At 54.1% G+C, this 16,136-nt stretch overlaps 3 protein-coding genes across 4 annotated transcripts; 1 reads left to right on the forward strand and 2 right to left on the reverse strand.

The window, feature by feature from the left end:
• Window positions 1-3,570: 3,570 nt before the first annotated feature.
• Window positions 3,571-7,483, reverse strand: BCL7C (BAF chromatin remodeling complex subunit BCL7C). 2 transcript variants are annotated; one of them, XM_067013595.1, is made up of 6 exons: window positions 7,189-7,483; window positions 6,561-6,639; window positions 6,119-6,242; window positions 5,864-6,025; window positions 4,320-4,405; window positions 3,571-3,766 (listed from the first exon to the last, which is right to left on the reverse strand). In XM_067013595.1, exons 1-6 carry the CDS (start codon window positions 7,278-7,280, stop codon window positions 3,641-3,643), a joined length of 669 nt encoding a protein of 222 aa, XP_066869696.1. In that variant the 5' UTR covers window positions 7,281-7,483; the 3' UTR covers window positions 3,571-3,640. The 2 variants fall into 2 exon arrangements, with proteins under 2 accessions (XP_066869696.1, XP_058892253.1); XM_059036270.2 differs by having other exon boundaries at window positions 6,119-6,227; window positions 7,189-7,482.
• Window positions 7,484-10,529: 3,046 nt separating this feature from the next.
• CTF1 (cardiotrophin 1) lies at window positions 10,530-14,879 on the forward strand. Its single transcript, XM_059036274.2, has 3 exons — window positions 10,530-10,587; window positions 11,770-11,888; window positions 13,735-14,879. The coding sequence occupies exons 1-3, from the start codon at window positions 10,563-10,565 to the stop codon at window positions 14,197-14,199; spliced, it is 609 nt and encodes a 202-aa protein (XP_058892257.1). The 5' UTR covers window positions 10,530-10,562; the 3' UTR covers window positions 14,200-14,879.
• Window positions 14,880-15,671: 792 nt separating this feature from the next.
• On the reverse strand, window positions 15,672-16,136 carry LOC131740445 (cardiotrophin-2-like). The gene has a single exon (XM_059036284.2). The coding sequence runs from the start codon at window positions 16,134-16,136 to the stop codon at window positions 15,672-15,674; it is 465 nt and encodes a 154-aa protein (XP_058892267.1).

Below are 16,136 nucleotides of genomic sequence, written 5' to 3' on the forward strand. Positions count from 1 at the left end.
CCCTGACCTCCCTATTTAAAATTGCAATCTACTCCTTCCCCACTTCCCTTACTCTATTTTTTCCACAGTACTTATAACTTTCTACATATAATCTAATTTACTGAAGCTAAGTTCCGTGAAGGCAAGGATATTTTTCCATCTTGTTTATGCTGTATCCCCAGGGCCTAGAACAGTACCCGGCAAACAGTAAGCACACAATAAATATGCGTTGCTATGAATAAAGGAATTCCCCTGCCTTCGTGGAGCTTGCAGTCTGGTGCTGGAGACTGAAGCCAACATCGACCATCACAAGAGAATTCCTGATGCTCTGGGAAACGGCAGAAGAGGAGACAGGGGGCACGAGGAGAGGAGAGAAGACCACACCAGGAAGCTGAGGTTTGAAAAACAAGAAGCCATCTCCCAGATGAAGAGGGACAAGAAGGGCACTCCTGGCCGAGCAAACAGCATGAGCAAAGCCACAGAGGTGAGGAAAAAAGCGAAGTGTCTGGGGGTGATTATAGGCAGTTCCAAGGGTAGCTGTGCAGGGATGGGAGGAAGAGGCGGAGTGTGGTGCCATCCTGCAGGTAATGAGGGGACTGGAGGGTTTTAACCCCGGGAAGCATCACGGGCAGATTCGGGTTTCTGAGACCGCCCAGCTGCTGGGTGGACAATGGATTGCTGATGGGCCAGAGCGAAGCAGGGGAACTCACTGGGAGGCACCAGCAAAACAGTGGGGCCCTAAAGAAAGGGGCAAGTGGAAGGGTTATTTAGGACAAGGACTTAACGGGACAGGGTGACTCATGGGATGTTGACTCTGACTTCTGGGTGCTCCCAGCTTAGCCACCTCCTGGGATTGTGGGCCATTTCTGGGGAATCCCAGAGGGGATGCTGGGAACAGGTTGTGGGGAGGGCTAGGCTGAGGATATGTGGGACATCCCGGTGGAGATGTCGTGAAGGCATTTGGCTCTTTGAGCCTGGAGGTAGGGGGCAGAACTGGGAGGCAGAGACTTGGGAACCATTAATTCAAGGAGTAGGTGGGACCTAGCAGGGAATGTGTTCATGAAAAGAGCTAGGCCAGACCGAGAGATATTTAAGGGATCAGGAAAAGGAGAGAGTGACATAGGGGAAGAGAATGGCAGAGCACTGGAGGCTAGGGCCCGAGAGCCAAGGGTGAAGAATTTCCAAAAAGAGAGTGTGGATGTGGGGAGGGGGCGGGGACGGCATGGCAAGGTGATGGTCAGGGATATGGCTATGGAAGAGGGGGCTTTTAAACCAGGTTACAGAGTAGGCTACAGAAAAAGGTGAGAGCAGGCTTGGGCTAAGGGACAGCTGCCTGGGGACTGGGGCCTTGGGCCAGGAGAGGGATAAGAATGGGGAAGACTCAAACTTTACCCTTTCAAGCCTACTCAGAAATGACTCTTCGTCCCCAGTCTCACTGGCAGGTGAGTCTCTGGCCTCTACTCCTACCCCCTAATATCCTCATCTGTAAAATGGGGTAATAGGAAAAACAGCTGCTATTTGTTGAGCACTTACTATGTACCAAGCCAAGGACTCTCTCTCCATGTATTGCCTCATTTAATCCTCACAATAATCTCACCAGGCTGATGTTACTATTATCCCCATTGTACAGATGAGAAAACTGAGGCACAGAGAGGTTAAGTCACTTGCCCAAGGTCACACAGTGAATGAATGGAGACGCTGAGATTCTAACCCAGAGCCTGAATTGTGGGCCTTAACACTGTACTACTAATCCATACAAAGCACTTTACATTTTACAGAGCACTCTCCTTACCACGTGAGGTGATTCAGGGCACTAATGAGATGACCCACACACCCTAGAAATGGCTGAGATTTTTACCACATGTGCTAAGGCTGAATAATGGCCCTCCAAAGATGTCCAGGCCCTATCCCCAGAACCTGTGAATGTTACTTTACATGGCAAATAAGATTCTGCCGGTGTGATGAAATTAACAATCTTGAGCTGGGAAGATTAGCCTAGGTTATAAAGGTGGGTCCAATGTACTCACAAGAGTCTTTAATAGAGGGAGGCAGGAGAGTCAGAGAAGCAGATGTGACAATGGAAGCAGAGACAGAAAGGGAGTTTGGACGATGCTATGCTGCTGGATCTGAAGATGGAGGGCGGGGCCACAAGGGATGCAGGTGGTCTGCAGAAGCTGGAAAAAGCAGGCAAATAGATTCTCCCCTACAGTCTCTGGAAGGAACCAGCCCTGTCGACATTTTTACTTTAACCCACTGAGAGTAATTTTGGACTTCTAACCTCCAGAATGCTAAGATAACACATTTGCATTTTTTAAGCCACTAAAATTGTGGTAATTTGTTAGGTGGCAACAAGAAATGAATGTACCACATCACTGCACACCTGGCTCCCCTGGCAAGCCTGGCTCAAATATTACTACTGAAGCTGCTGTCAGGAAACACGCTGAATATTTTTTAAAGTTCTTTAAAGTTTCAATTTGGTCTTCTCTGAACCTCAGTCTCTTCCTTTGTTAAAAATAAAAATAGGAAAAAATAAATAAATAAAAATAGGGCTAATACACCTGACTCTGACTCTCTTGCAGGCACAGAGTGAGAGTATCCTTATATTATTTGAAGTTTCCCACAACCCACTGCAGCAGATGAGGCCTAGTTATTGTCCCCATTGCTCAGATGAACAAACTAAGGCTCAGAGAGGGGAAACAGCCAGCATAGAGCCACACAGGTAGTGAGTAACAGAGCCAGGACTTTAACCAGGACTTCTGACTTCAGGTCTACCACACTGAGGTACATGTCTCAGAGTCAAGCTTGTATGCCACCTACTCAGAGAAGCCTTCCTGGAGAGCCTCAGCCCATTCATTAATTCATTCATTCACCAAACAATTGCTATGACTGCTCTATGCCTAGTGTGCTGCTAGGCAAGGCTGCGACCAAGTTCTGCTCTCAGGAGCCTGCAGCCTAGTGGATGAGATAGACATACAAACCAACCATCCCCAAACAGCCTGATAAATGCTGAGACCAAGGGAAAGAAGCACATGGAGTTGTAGGAGCCCGAAGGGGAGAAACTCACTGAGCCTGGGGAAGGCTTCCTGGAGAAGGTAGTGACTGAGCCGAAGACAAGCAAGATTCAACCAGAAGTGTGGGCAGGGGTTCCAGTGGAGGAATGGCTAAGCAGAGGCAGGGAGGAACGATGCTGTAGCTTCCTGAGGGCAGGGAATGGGTTGGGTCATCCCAGGCCCCCAAATCCCTCTGGGCTTCTGTGTTCCTGTGTGTGAATGGGAATCACGGGCCTAGCTGCCCAGAGCTTTGGTAATTGCTGGGCCCAGGGGAGGGCTGAGCAGGAAGAAAAGGGGTCCTGGGATTCCCAGAGCAGGAGGGCTGAAGGAAGGGTCAAAGGTAAGGGGGACAGGACAGGGTGGAGGGAGTGCTGGGGAGGCAGGGTCCTGGCTCAAACCCCTCTCCCATGTCTGACTCAGGGTGTGACTACAGGTAGGTCCTCTCAGAGCCTCAGTGACCCCATCTGAGAAATGGAGCGTGAGACAAAACTGTCTCCAAAGACCCTCCCCAGCCCTGATGGGGAAATGACATGACACAAAATTACAAAAGGGTCTTTATTTGTAAAAAGCCAAAGGGACCCCTGGGGCGACAGGACAGGCAGGCCGGCTTCTCAGGGGTCAGGGGCATTTGGGCAGATGCGCTTGAGTGGGGGGGCGCCCTCCGAGTCCTCTGTATCACCCTGGGCTGCCTCGGGGACAGGTGGCACTGGCTCAAAGACGGGGTAAGCTTCAGGGGCCTGGAGAGGAAGGGCGGACAGGCATGAGCTCCACCCAAACCCAGGAGTGCAGCCTCCTAGCCTATGCCTTCTTGAAAGCCTCCACTCCACTCCCCTCCCGGACCCGGGAGTCTAGCCCAGGGCCAGGGCCCCAGGACGCAGATTAAGTAGGGCGCCGGAAACAAAAACAACACCGTTTGGGGGAAAGAAGTTGATATTTGATATTTCTTGAAAACGTTATCACGGTAGTCCTTGTGGGAAAAGTCAGAAGTTTGTGGGGGACTTTCTTAAGCTAATTACATACTTAGGATTAAAAAAAAAAATACTTGGAGGTGCACCATGATCTTTTCAGGCTTTTAATGGTCTCAAATCAGCCCCAATCCAGCCCGCAGGATTTTGTTTCTAAAACACCCTTTTCTTTTCAGTCCCAAGAACCCAGCCTTATAGCCTTTAGCTGTGTCCAAGGTCTACATTTCCCACCTGGACCTCAAGAGTGCAGCCCCCAAGGCTTTGGCTACCCCAGAGCCCCCATTCCCTCCAAGACCTGGGAGTCCAGACTCCTGGCCACTCTCACCTCAGCCTCCAGCAATTCTGGAACAGGCTCCTCCTTGGTCAGCATTGGAGGTTCATCGGTGCCGCCCGCAGTTATGCCCCCAGCATCTGGAACGTGAAATTAACAGGTGTTCCCTGAGCAGCTGCTCTGTGCCACAGCACAGACCAAGAGGGAAACACACCAATCACATAAGCCCGCGGGCTGTGCGAGCACTGAGGGGGGAGCCAGTCACCTGGCTGCAACCCAGGAAGGAAACACAGGAAGGACATTTAGGTGGGATCTTGACGGGTGAGTAGATTTGATCAGGTAGACAAATGGGGAGCTGGAGTACATTTCAGGCACAGGCAACAGAAGCTTGGCAAGCCCAGATTCTGGGGTTGGACTGCCTGGGTTCGAATCCTGACCCTGGGCAAGTGACTTAATTGCTCTAAGCCTGTTTTCCCCACCTGTAAAATGGAGATGATTACAGTAATTACCACATGAGACTGTTGTAAGAATTAAATGAGACAACACAGGAAAAGCCATTAGTACAGTGCCCCGCAGACAGTAAGTGCTCGATAAATGCCAATTATTGTTTTTATATTAGTAAAGATATACAAGTGTGTGGTATGATCTAGACAACACAGAACATAGGCCCAAGCCATGGTGTTCTTGGAAGGGAACAATGAGGTCAGCAGGGGACAGTTCACGAAGGGCCCGGAGTGCCAGGCTGAGAAGTCAAAGGTCACAGGCAGCCACTGAAGGCTTTGAAGCAGGAAAATGACCTCGTCAACCTTGTGCTCTGGTAGCTGTGTGGGTCCAACTGAACGAGAGGAGACCCAGGAGGAGGCTGGAGCTGGGTGTGGGTGAGAGAGGTGACAGAGCCTGGGAAGGCAGACACATTGGGGAGGTGAATCTGACCAGGTAGGGGATTGACTCTATGGGAAGAAAGAGGAGCTGAGGAGGACTCATACCCCAGATCCTGGCTCACTGGCTGTGTGAGCTTGGGCAACTTACTGAACCTTTCTGGGTTTCGGTGTCTCATCTATAAATGGAGATCATAACCCTCACAGGGTTGTTGTAAGGATTAAATGAGATAAAACATGGAAAGTGCTTAGAGGGGTGCCTGGCACACAGTAAGAGCTCAATAAGTATTAGCTGTTATTATCACTTATTATTAATCACTCTTACGATTATCACGATTATTTATTCCTTAGCAAATATTTATTGAGCACCTACTGTGTCCCATGGTGTTCTGAGGATACAGTAGTGAACAAGATTGATATGGGCCCAACATTCAGGAAGTGACATGAGGTGGGAGTGGCAGAGAAAGATACTTAACTAGTAAAAAGCTAAATTTACATGAAAATCTCAGACAGTGCTAAGTTATCCACAGATGCTAAGAAGCCAGGGGAAGGAGACAGACAGTCCCTAGAGGAAGGGCAGTGACTTTCCACAGGACTCAGAGAAGGCCTCCCAAGGAGGCAACACAGGAGTAGGAGCAGGTCGAGGGGTTAGCTGGTGGCTTTGACCTTGGAGAGAACAAGATTCAGAAGAGAGGGCTCCTGGGAGGCACCTGGTCCTACCTCTCTCCTGGCCCAGCTGTGGGGGCTGAGCATCCTCCGGGACCCCTTCCGGTGGTCCAGCAGGTGACACAGGGCGGCTGGGCTGGGGGGTGCCCCCAGGGCTGGGATCGGTGCCCTTTTGCAGGGAGCCTTCCGAATGGAAACTCTGGTTACTGTTCTCATCTGTGGGAGCAAAAGCCAAAAGCGTTGGGCCTGAGGCCTCCAGCCCCCTCCCTCAATCCCCACAGCCCCCCACATCTCAGCATCCCTACATACCATTGAGATCGAGCAGGATGAGAGGGCCACCCCCTCGGGGACTGGCGCCCCTGCCCCTCCGCTCCCGGCCTCGGGATCTCTCTGCCCCGCCACCTGCCCTCCGTCGCTCCTGGGGGTTAGAGGGCTAAGGATCAGAGTCAGCTTTGTAGTTAGCACTTGCAAAGCCCCCACTGTACAAATAAGGAAACTGAGGCACAGAGAAGCAGAAAGCCCTGCATGAGGGGACAGGTTGTGCACACTGGGTTAGGTCTTGAACTGGAGTAGGGGGGAGCGGGGTCTGGTGTGGGGGTGGGGGAAGAGGCGGAGTTGCCACTAATTGTTAACATCTGTCCGGGCTCCTGCATTTGAGGTCCGAGTGGGGACTGGAGGTGGAGGCCAGGGTGGGGAGGGGCTTTCCTGAGGCTGCACAGAGGAAGGGCCTGGTGTGGGAGAACTTGCTCACCTCCTCCTGGGGGTCCACCACTGGCACCCACTTGAAGATACGAAGGGAAGTGTCGCCCACAGTCACCCAGCGCTTCTCCCTGTGGGACGGTGGGGGGACTGGGTCAGAGAGGCCTGAGGAGAGAGCCACCCCAGGAGCTGGACACATCTGGGGATACCTGTAGAGGTGGTGGTGGTGCCGGAGGGAAGGGGCAGTTTTGCTAATGGGACATAGTTAGAGGGAGAAACCCTGCAGACCCGAGGGTATAGATGGGGGGTGCCTCTAGAGAGACTGTGACTTGGGGTCATGGCTCTGCAGACCCCTGGGGTATATACATGGAGAGCGCGACTATGGGCCCGGCTGGGGACCAAAGCAATGAAGATCACTCTGCATACTTGCGAAAGGAGTGTCAAAGCTTCAGGGGGCGGGGCATAAATGGGGGCTCCAGGCTCGGGAGGGCAGGGCTGAGGAACACGCTTTGTAGACCCCAGGGTGTAGCCAGGAGAAGGAAGATAGAGCCCTGCAGATCCAGGGCGCAGCTGGGAGGCACACCTAACACCTGGGGGCCACAGCTGGCGAAGGGGGGTAGACGTATCTAGGGGAGGAGTGGCCCATCGTGTCCCGTCCCTGGCCCCGGGGCAGCGCTCACCATCTCCGGACCTTCTCGATGGTCGCCATCACCTTCTTGATGTCATCCTTGGCCCGGCTCCGGGTCTCGGCCCGCACGGTCCGGCCGGCCATGCTGGCGGGGCTGGGGCCGAGGCCGAGCCCACGGCTGGGCCGCCTCCCGTCCGGCTGGCTCAGGCTCGGCGCCAGGCCGGGGCGCCGCTCTCTCGGCCTGTCGTCTCTCCGGGAGTTGGCCGCGCCCTCCCTCGCTCCCCAAGGCTTCCGCGAGTCCCCGCCCCGCTTCCTGCCGCCGCGCCCCGCCCCGGCCCGTCCCCGGAGCGGCCGGGCGGCGCGGGCGGCCAGAGCCCAGGCCTGGAAGCCGGCCGACCCCGCCCCGACCGGGCCCGCCCCCTCGGGGCACCCGGACGAGCAGCGCCCCCTGCCCGCCGCCGAGAGGCAGGTTGCGGGCAGCTGGGCGACTGGACGCGCGCGGTGGGGCTGCGGCCGTGCGTTCAGACCAAGTGGGCGCCAGGGGGCGCGAGAGGGTGTGTGTCCTGTGTGCTACCGCTGCGCGTGGGGACGTCCCTGGAACGGAGTGTGTGTGTGTGTGCGCGTGTGCGTGTGCGTGGGTGTGTGTCCCCCTCGCCTGGCTATCTGGTTCTACACTGTTCAACTACCCATTCATTCAACAGTCTATTGACTGAGTGCCAGTTACGTGCCAGACACTCAAATATGACTGACTCTCCACCCACCAGAATGGCTAAACTGAGAATGACGGACCTTACCAAGTGGAGGCGAAGAAGTAGAGCAACTGGATTCCTCATATTTCTGGGGGAGTGTAAATTGGTAGAGACACTTTGGAAAGCTGGCGGTTTTCGAGTGAAACTCTATGATCCAGCAGTTCCACTCCTAGGTCGTTAACACCCAACAGAAATGCGTGGGTATCAGAACCAAGGGGCCTGTACTAGAATGTTCATAGCTCTATTCATAATAGCCTCAGACTGGAAACAACCCATCGACAGGGGAGTGCAAAATGATTGTAGCCTGTTCATACCATGGAGGACACAGAAAGGAGAGTGATGTCCTGCTACCCTCAACAACTGGGACAAGTCTCATGAAAGGAGTCAGATACAGCACTACACACTGTATGATCCCATTTATATAAAGTTCAAAACACGCAAGAGCGGGCTTCCCCGGTGGCGCAGTGGTTAAGAATCCGCCTGTCAATTCAGGGGACACGGGTTCGAGCCCTGGTCGGGGAAGATCCCACATGCTGCGGAGCAACTGAGCCTGTGCGCCACAGCTGCTGAGCCTGCGCTATAGAGCCCGAGAGCCACTACTACTCAAGCCTGTGGCCCTGGAGCCCGTGCTTCGAAACGGGAGAGGCCACCGCAATGAGAAGCCTGCAGACCGCAACAAAGAGTAGCCCCCACTCACCGCAACTAAAGAAAGCCCGCGGCGCAGCAATGAAGACGAAACGCAGCCAAAAATAAATAAATATATAAATCAAAACCAAAAAACCAGAAGAAACCAATTAATGGTGTGGTGTGAGAAATCAGAATAGTGGTCAGCCTTGGGACTGGGAGGGGCTAAGAGGAGGCTCTGGGAACTGGTCATGTTCTGTTTCTTAGTCTGGTTCTGGTTCCTAGGGCATATTTAGTCTTGGAAAATTCGTCAGGCTGTACCCTTATGATGTGTGTACTTTTCCCTGTGTATATTTTACTTCAGTGGAAGGTTTACTTAAAATGAGTGTGTCTTGGTTGATTTTGTTTGAGGCTGTGTTTCAGCAGATGCCACCTTCTAAATTTCTGTTGTTATGTGTGCGTGTGTTTCAAGGGTGTGGCTATTGTGTCTGTGTGTTTTGGTATTACTATGTTCAGAGGGGTTAAGGTATAGGAAGGTGGTTATGACAGCATTTCTGGATCCAAACTGATGGGGTAAAATCCCAACTCTTCTTGTCCAGTGACCTTGGACAAGTCACTTATTTCTAATTCCTCAGCTATAACATGGGAGTGAGTTAATACGTGTATAACTTAGAACAGTGCCTTGCACATAGTAAATACCCAACAACAGTCTCTGTTAAAAAAATGTGTGATGGTGACTTCCCTGGTGGCAGAGTGGTTAAGAATCTGCCTGCCAATGCAGGGGACACGGGTTCGAGCCTTGGTCCGGGAAGCTCCCACATGCCGCGGAGCAACTCATACCGGGCGCCACAACTACTGAGCCTGTGTTCCAGAGCCCACGTGCCGCAACTACTGAAGCCCGGTGCACCTAGAGCCTGTGCTCCGCAGCAAGAGACACCACCACAATGAGAAGCCCGCGCACCACAACGAGGAGTAGCCCCTGCTCACTGCAACTAGAGAAAGCCCGCGCACAGCAACAAAGACCCAATGCAGCCCCCTCCCCCAAAAAAGAGTGTGTGATGGACCCACCTGCTGTGCCCTCTGCCAGTTCACCTCTTTCTTCCTTTATTCTGGCAGTTGTCTGCACATGGCAATGTACTCACAGACACACAGGTCTCCTTCCCAGTTTCTTCATTCACAAACCCCATAACAATCTGTTGTCTATCGTTTCCCCATCAGACTGTGAGCTCCTCAGGGGGCTAGAGACCAAGAATGGATCATCTCTGGGTTCCAGAGCCCTGGAAAGTGTGGGTGCTTGGGAACCATTTGTGGGGATAAGTGTGTACAGACCGTTCAGCATTTGTCTGCATCAGGTTAGTGGGCTGACGTGTGGGTATGACTCTCTGTACCTGTCTCTTAAGCTTGTTCCTGTGTGAGAACCCTTCAGTAGATGCGGGTGTGTCAGAAGAGTTCTCTTACTGGGTCTGGTAAGGTGAGGTGAGGTGGCACCCTAGTAGGTGTGACTGTGAAAGCAAGGGCAGGAGACATCTGAGATAGGCCAGGAGGTGTATGTCCGGGCAGGTGTGGCCTAAGCCTGAGGGCCCCCACCTTGGCCTCTCACGCACCCCGCTCTCCCCTCCCCCAGCCAAGAGGAAGGGCAGCACATTCCAGTCCTGCCAGCTGCTCCCTCTCCACCACCTTTCTCCACCACCTCCCCAGCTTTCTCCGGGCGCCAAGCCTTCCACCAGGTCGGAGCGTGAGCCTTCTCCTCCCATCTGACTCAGGGCTGTCTCCCAGGCCCCGGCAACCCAAGCCTTTAGGTCCCGAGTCCACTTTGCAGACAACCTGCCGCCCGCTTCCCGACTAGGCCGTGCATGCAGGGAGCTGAGCTCAGGGCCAAGGAATCCTGCCTGGGGCGGCGGAGGTCGGGTGGGAGGTGGGGTGGAAGGGGGTGGTAGATTGTTGGGGTCTGAGCCCTGATTGGCTACGGCCGGGCCACGCCCCTATCCTTTTCCCCCTTCTCCCCTCCTCGGTAGGGGGGCGTGGAGGCAACCGGGATCAGCCTGGGGCCAGCATGAGCCGGAGGGAGGGCAGTCTGGGTAAGGGGCTGAAGGGCCGGATGCCGAGCGCCGAGGGGAGCAGGGGTCAGAAGGGCTAGAAGCTGGGGTCTGGGTCCCCGCCACCCCTAGGTCCGGGAAGGGAGCGGCCTGAGCGGGGGAGAGCAGGGCCCCGGTGTCAGGTAACGAGCGGGTGAGTTGTGCGTGAGCTATGGGAAGGGGCAAGCGCCAGAGTTTAGAGGAGGCCTGGGGCTGTGCCTTCAGGGAGTTGGGCTCAGGAGGTAGATTACGGGTTCGAGTACACCCTGGGGGAGAATTGGGGTCGTGGCTGGGGCAGGACGCCGGGACCCTATCTGAGTACCGGGAAAGAATCAGAGCTGGGAGCCAGAGGGAGGGGTAAAGTTAGGGGCGGAAGTCTTTGGGCCACAGGGGCTGGTAAGTGACAACTGGAGACGAAAGTCGAGGCTGTTAAGGATAGGGACCCGCGGGGCAAACTCTAGCGAGGGGCGGGGCGGGAGTTGACGGGCTAGGACTACATTCCCCAGCATGCCTTGGGCACGCGCGCTAGGCGTCTCGGGAAATGTATTCTTCCTCCCGGGGCACCACCCTCTAACTTGTGCTGGTTAAGGCCGGTTGCTGATTCATTGAAACTGTACGGTGCCCAGCCCACGGTTTTGCACAGAAGGATCATCAGGGAAGAAATGACACTTCAGTATCCCAATCTGTAAAATGGGCTTAAAGGCTTGTTTCAATTTTAAGTTCTGTGCTTCGATGATGCTGAATTCCACCAACTATCATTGAGGTACAGAGATACACGAGCCTTGCTCTCGAAGGGCTCTCAGGCTGAGGCAGATTCTCACAGATAAAAGAGATATTAAAAGAACCGCCTTGGAAGTATGAACAAATGGCCTTAAGTAGAAGGAAGAAGTTAATTTAAAGGAGGGGTGAATCTGGAGGCTGCACTGAGGAGGCAGTATTTGAATTTGGCTTCAATAGGATTTCAACCATGATTTGGGGACAGGGAACACATTTCAGGGAGAACAACCGTTTGGCAAATGTCTGGTGCCCTATTTTCCCTCAGTTGGAATGGGACAGAGCCTGCCTGGCTTAAAAGGTGGAGAATTCTGAGTGGAGCTTCCGGGTTCAGGAAGAGCCAGCCTGGAAGAAGTGGTCAAGAAGCAAGGGGTTGGGGTGCCCTCATTCCTCCCCCCCTTTTCCCACCAGAGGACCCCCAGGCTGACTCCTCAGTCTCACCCCTTCCCCACTTGGAGTCCAAGATCCAACAGACACACAGCCTTGCCCGCCTCCTCACCAAATATGCTGAGCAGCTGCTCCAGGAATATGTGAGTGGGGTTTGGGGTGTGGGTACCAGGGGCCTGGGGAATGGGGAAGTACATACAGATCAAGGGGTCCTTGACTACCTATTTTCTCAATCTCACTTCACAGCTGCAGAAATTGGGGCTCCCAAGAAGGGTCAGTAGCTGGCCCCTGGCCACACAGCAAATTGGAGGAGGACCCTGTCTGTGCCCCAAATGCCCCTCCATTAGCCTCAGCATGGAGGCTCCCTCCTGGTACTTTAAGACAGAAGCAACCTGAGAGAGTAAAGAGAACTCTGGTCTGGGAGTCAGGAAACCAATGTTCTTAGGCTCTGTGTGATCTTGTCATCTCACCTCCATGAGCTTGGAACTTCCCAGGTGTAAAAGGAGGCAGTTAAGGGAATTCCCTGGAGGTCCAGTGATTAGGATTCGGGCGCTTTCACTGCCAGAGCCTGCGTTCAATCCCTGGTCGGGGATCCCGGCAGGACCAAAAAAAAAACAAAAAACAAAAAGGAGGCAGTTGAATAAGATGAGCTGTGAACTCTTCTACCTGTGTTATACAGAGAAGCCAAGAAGGGGTTTCAATCTAGGGTTTAAAATGCCATCCCAAGAGGACACTTTTACAGAGGAGAAGGACCTGCCAAAATCTTTGGTTGGCCAGAGGACACTGACAAAGGAAACTAAATAGTTCCCCAAATTACTCTGGTGTAGTGGAGGGAGGGTATAGTTTTGAATCAGACTGTAGCCCTGCCAACCTGTTGTGACCATGGGCAGTACTGATAGCATTAAATATAATAATTTAATAATTATGACAGCAATAGTAAGATAATAAAGCTAGCTTTGTAGTCCTACCAACTTTGGTTCAGATTCCAGCTTCTGCCCCTTCCTAGATGGATGACCTAGGATAAGTCAGTCCCAATATCCTCATTTACAAGACCATGATCACATCATCACACCCATTATTGGGAAGATTAGGAATAGTGTGTTTAAAGCAGCACAGTGCCTGAACCAGAAGCAAAATGTTAGGAAAGGACAATGGTCTTGTTATAGCATCTTTACAAATTACATATCACCTTTATCTTTTCATTTGTTCATTCACATGACAGTTATTCATTGAGCCCCTGGCTGTGTGTCAAGCAGGTGCAGAAGTGGGGAAGAATAGGGGGAGGGAGTGAACAAACTCGGTCCCTGCACTATCTTCTGTGATTCTCAAGAGGTCTGTGGTAGGAAGGCAGGACAGGGAACTGTTCCCCCATCTTACAGAGGAGACCACTGAGGCTCAGAGAAGGAAACGGTTTTGCACTGAACGGCACAGCTAGTAAGTGGTGGAGACAGGATTTGAAGCTGGGTCTGTAAGACAGCATTAATAAAAGAGCTAACAGGGCTTCCCTGGTGGCGCAGTGGTTGAGAGTCCGCCTGTCGATGCAGGGGACGCGGGTTCGTGCCCTGGTCCGGGAGAATCCCGCGTGCCGCGGAGCGGCTGGGCCCGTGAGCCATGGCCGCTGAGCCTGCGCGTCCGGAGCCTGTGCTCCGCGGCGGGGGAGGCCACAGCAGTGAGAGCCCCGCGTACCGCAAAAAAAGAGCTAACATTTTTTTGTGCCCTTCCAATGAGTCAGGACCTGCCTTAAGCATTTTAACAGGCTCATAACTAACATATGAAGTTGATATGGTTATTATCTCCATTGAGGAGAGGAGGAAACAAAGCAGTGGTGTAAAGCGCACGGTGGTTTTTGTTGTTTTGTATTATCTCAAACACAGCCTCTCTGTTGGCAGGAGTGTGTCATTTACGAGATGGGGACACTGAGGACCCAGGAGAGGGGTGGAGGGCTGAGTTCCGGGTGGAGGAGCCGCCCTGACTGCCGCGTCTCCGCAGGTGCAGCACCAGGGAGACCCCTTCGGGCTGCCTGGCTTCTCGCTCCCGCGGCTGCCGGTGGCCGATCTGAGCGCTCCGGCCCCGGGCCACGCGGGCCTGCCGGTGCCCGAGCGCCTGCGGCTGGACGAGGCTGCGCTGGCTGCGCTGCCACCGCTGCTGGACGTCGTGCGCCGCCGCCAGGCAGAGCTGAACCCGCGCGCTCTGCGCCTGCTGCGGCGCCTGGAGGACGCGGCGCGCCAGGCGCGGGCCCTGGGCGCCGCCGTGGAGGCCGTGCTGGCCGCGCTGGGCGCCGAGACCCGCGGGCCCCAACCGGAGCCCGCTGCCGCCGCCATCGCCGCGGCCACTGCCACCGCGGGCGTCTTCCCGGCCAAGGTGCTGGGGCTCCGCGTGTGCGGCCTCTACCGCGAGTGGGTGAGCCGCACCGAGGCCGACCTAGGCCAACTGGCGCCCGGGGGCCCGGCCTGAGAGCGGGGCGCGCGCCGCAGCTCGCGGTCCTCTCCTGGGCTGTCTTCGCCTCTGCATTCCTCTCCATCTCCAGCAGCGTCTCTGTGTTCTCCCACCGTCTCCATCTCTCTATTTGCTTTGTACGCTCTCGATCTCTTTTTCTCCCTGGGGCCTCCTTGTTTCCGTCTGTGACTTCCCATGTCTATCACTTCCTTGCTTTCCCCCTCTTTTTCTCCAGCGCTTGGGCCTGCCTCGCTGGGGATCTCTGTCTCCCCTTCTCCCCATCTCTTGCCTCCTCTTGGCCCCATGTGAGCATGTGTACATCTGTGCTTCATCTCAAGGAGGGGACACCTGGCACTTTTGTTTCCCGCTGTCCTCTCTGTCCTTTCCTGGCCAGGGACATGTCTGCTGACCCTGTGGTGGGTGGGCTCCTCCAGACAAATTTCAGCCACCTTCCCCCAGGGTCACTCCACCTGCTGCTCTCCCCCTCCCCCCTCCCACCCTTTGGGGCCCTGCCCCCTCTGCCTTTGATGTCCTTTCCCTTCTTCCCCTCCCTCTGCCCTATCCCTGTACCTTCCCTTCCCCCCAAGTTAGGTCTACTGGAGAGAAAAAAAATCACCCCTTAAAAAGAGTTTTATTTACGAGAATAAATTAATTTTTTGTAAATAAAATGTTTAAAAATAAAAAGAACACTAAAGTTACCAGTATATATAGTTGTTGAAAATGGGGAGACACCTTTGAGGAGAATAAGGTCCTTGGGTTACAAACTGGTTCCCCCAGACATCCGCAAAAGCCATAGTATAAATAGGAGATTCATGAGCGCCCCAGGCCAGGGATGCCATCTCTCAGCCCAGAAGAGGAAGTGGATGTGTCCTGAGCAGGAAACAGATGTGACACGAATCCTTAGTTTTTCAAGAATCGCATGTCCATTGAATAGGAAGTGAAGCCCCTTAAGATGGGAAGTTGGAACAGTGGCCACAGTCGGAGAGGTAGACAAGGGGAGGAAATGAGCTCCAGCAAGAAGGGAGGCCTAGTTGCTCAGAAAGTCCATATCTTCATACAGGAAGTGAGGTAGACAGAGACAAGAAGGCAGCCCCTGGACCTCTCCGAAATGACAGGAGTGAGAAGGTCTCAGGGAGAGCCCAGGAAGGAGACCAACTGTACTGCCCCGTAGAGTGGGAAGTGAAGCCACTTCAAAGAGATACTTTTTTCCACCCAGGAAGTGGGCAACCAGTACCACTGGACTGGTAATCCATAAAATGATATCCATAGAGTCCCACCCAGATCTGGAAGGGAGGCCATAGGACCTAGGCAGGAAGGCCCAGGCAGTGTCGACTTGAGGACTGGTTACCAGGAAATTTTCCCAAACACATGGTACATAAGCCCTGTCTCCTAGACAAGATGTGTCTCCTTTCTAGCCAAGAAGCAAGGCAGAAAAGAGTCCGTTGTGAAAGGGGAAGTGTTGCAGCCTCTGCCGGGAAGTCCCACCTCCTCTACCCAGGGTATTTGGCCTTGAGCAGAGCCAAGTCCCTCACAGCTCGGTCAGTCCAATGGCCATATTCCCGGGTTACTACATAACCTTGACATTTCCTCTCGAAGGCCAAGGCCCCGAAGGGGACAAGCCCGAGAGTGTCCTCTTCTGGGGGGATAGGCAGGCCCAGGGCAGCCATGATGGCAGCCATGTTGCCCAGCAGGCCTTGGGCCCTGAGTCTTGCAGTGCCAAGCTGAGCCAGAAGGATGGGACTGCCAGGGTTCAGGTCAGTCGGGTCATCCCCCACGAGCTGGAGGTGCTGGGTCAAGGCCAGGAAGGCCCCCTGGGCACAGCTCAGACGCTCCCTGTCATTCAGCACATGCCAGGTCTTGAAGGAGACGGCGGCAGGAGGCAGGCTGCTGAGCTGGAGCTCTGGGGCTGAGAAACCAGGATCACTAAAGGGTCTGCCTTGGCACTGGAGCTGCAT

The sequence above is a fragment of the Kogia breviceps genome, chromosome 14 (assembly GCF_026419965.1).
Source record: "Kogia breviceps isolate mKogBre1 chromosome 14, mKogBre1 haplotype 1, whole genome shotgun sequence".
Taxonomy (NCBI): domain Eukaryota; kingdom Metazoa; phylum Chordata; class Mammalia; order Artiodactyla; family Physeteridae; genus Kogia; species Kogia breviceps.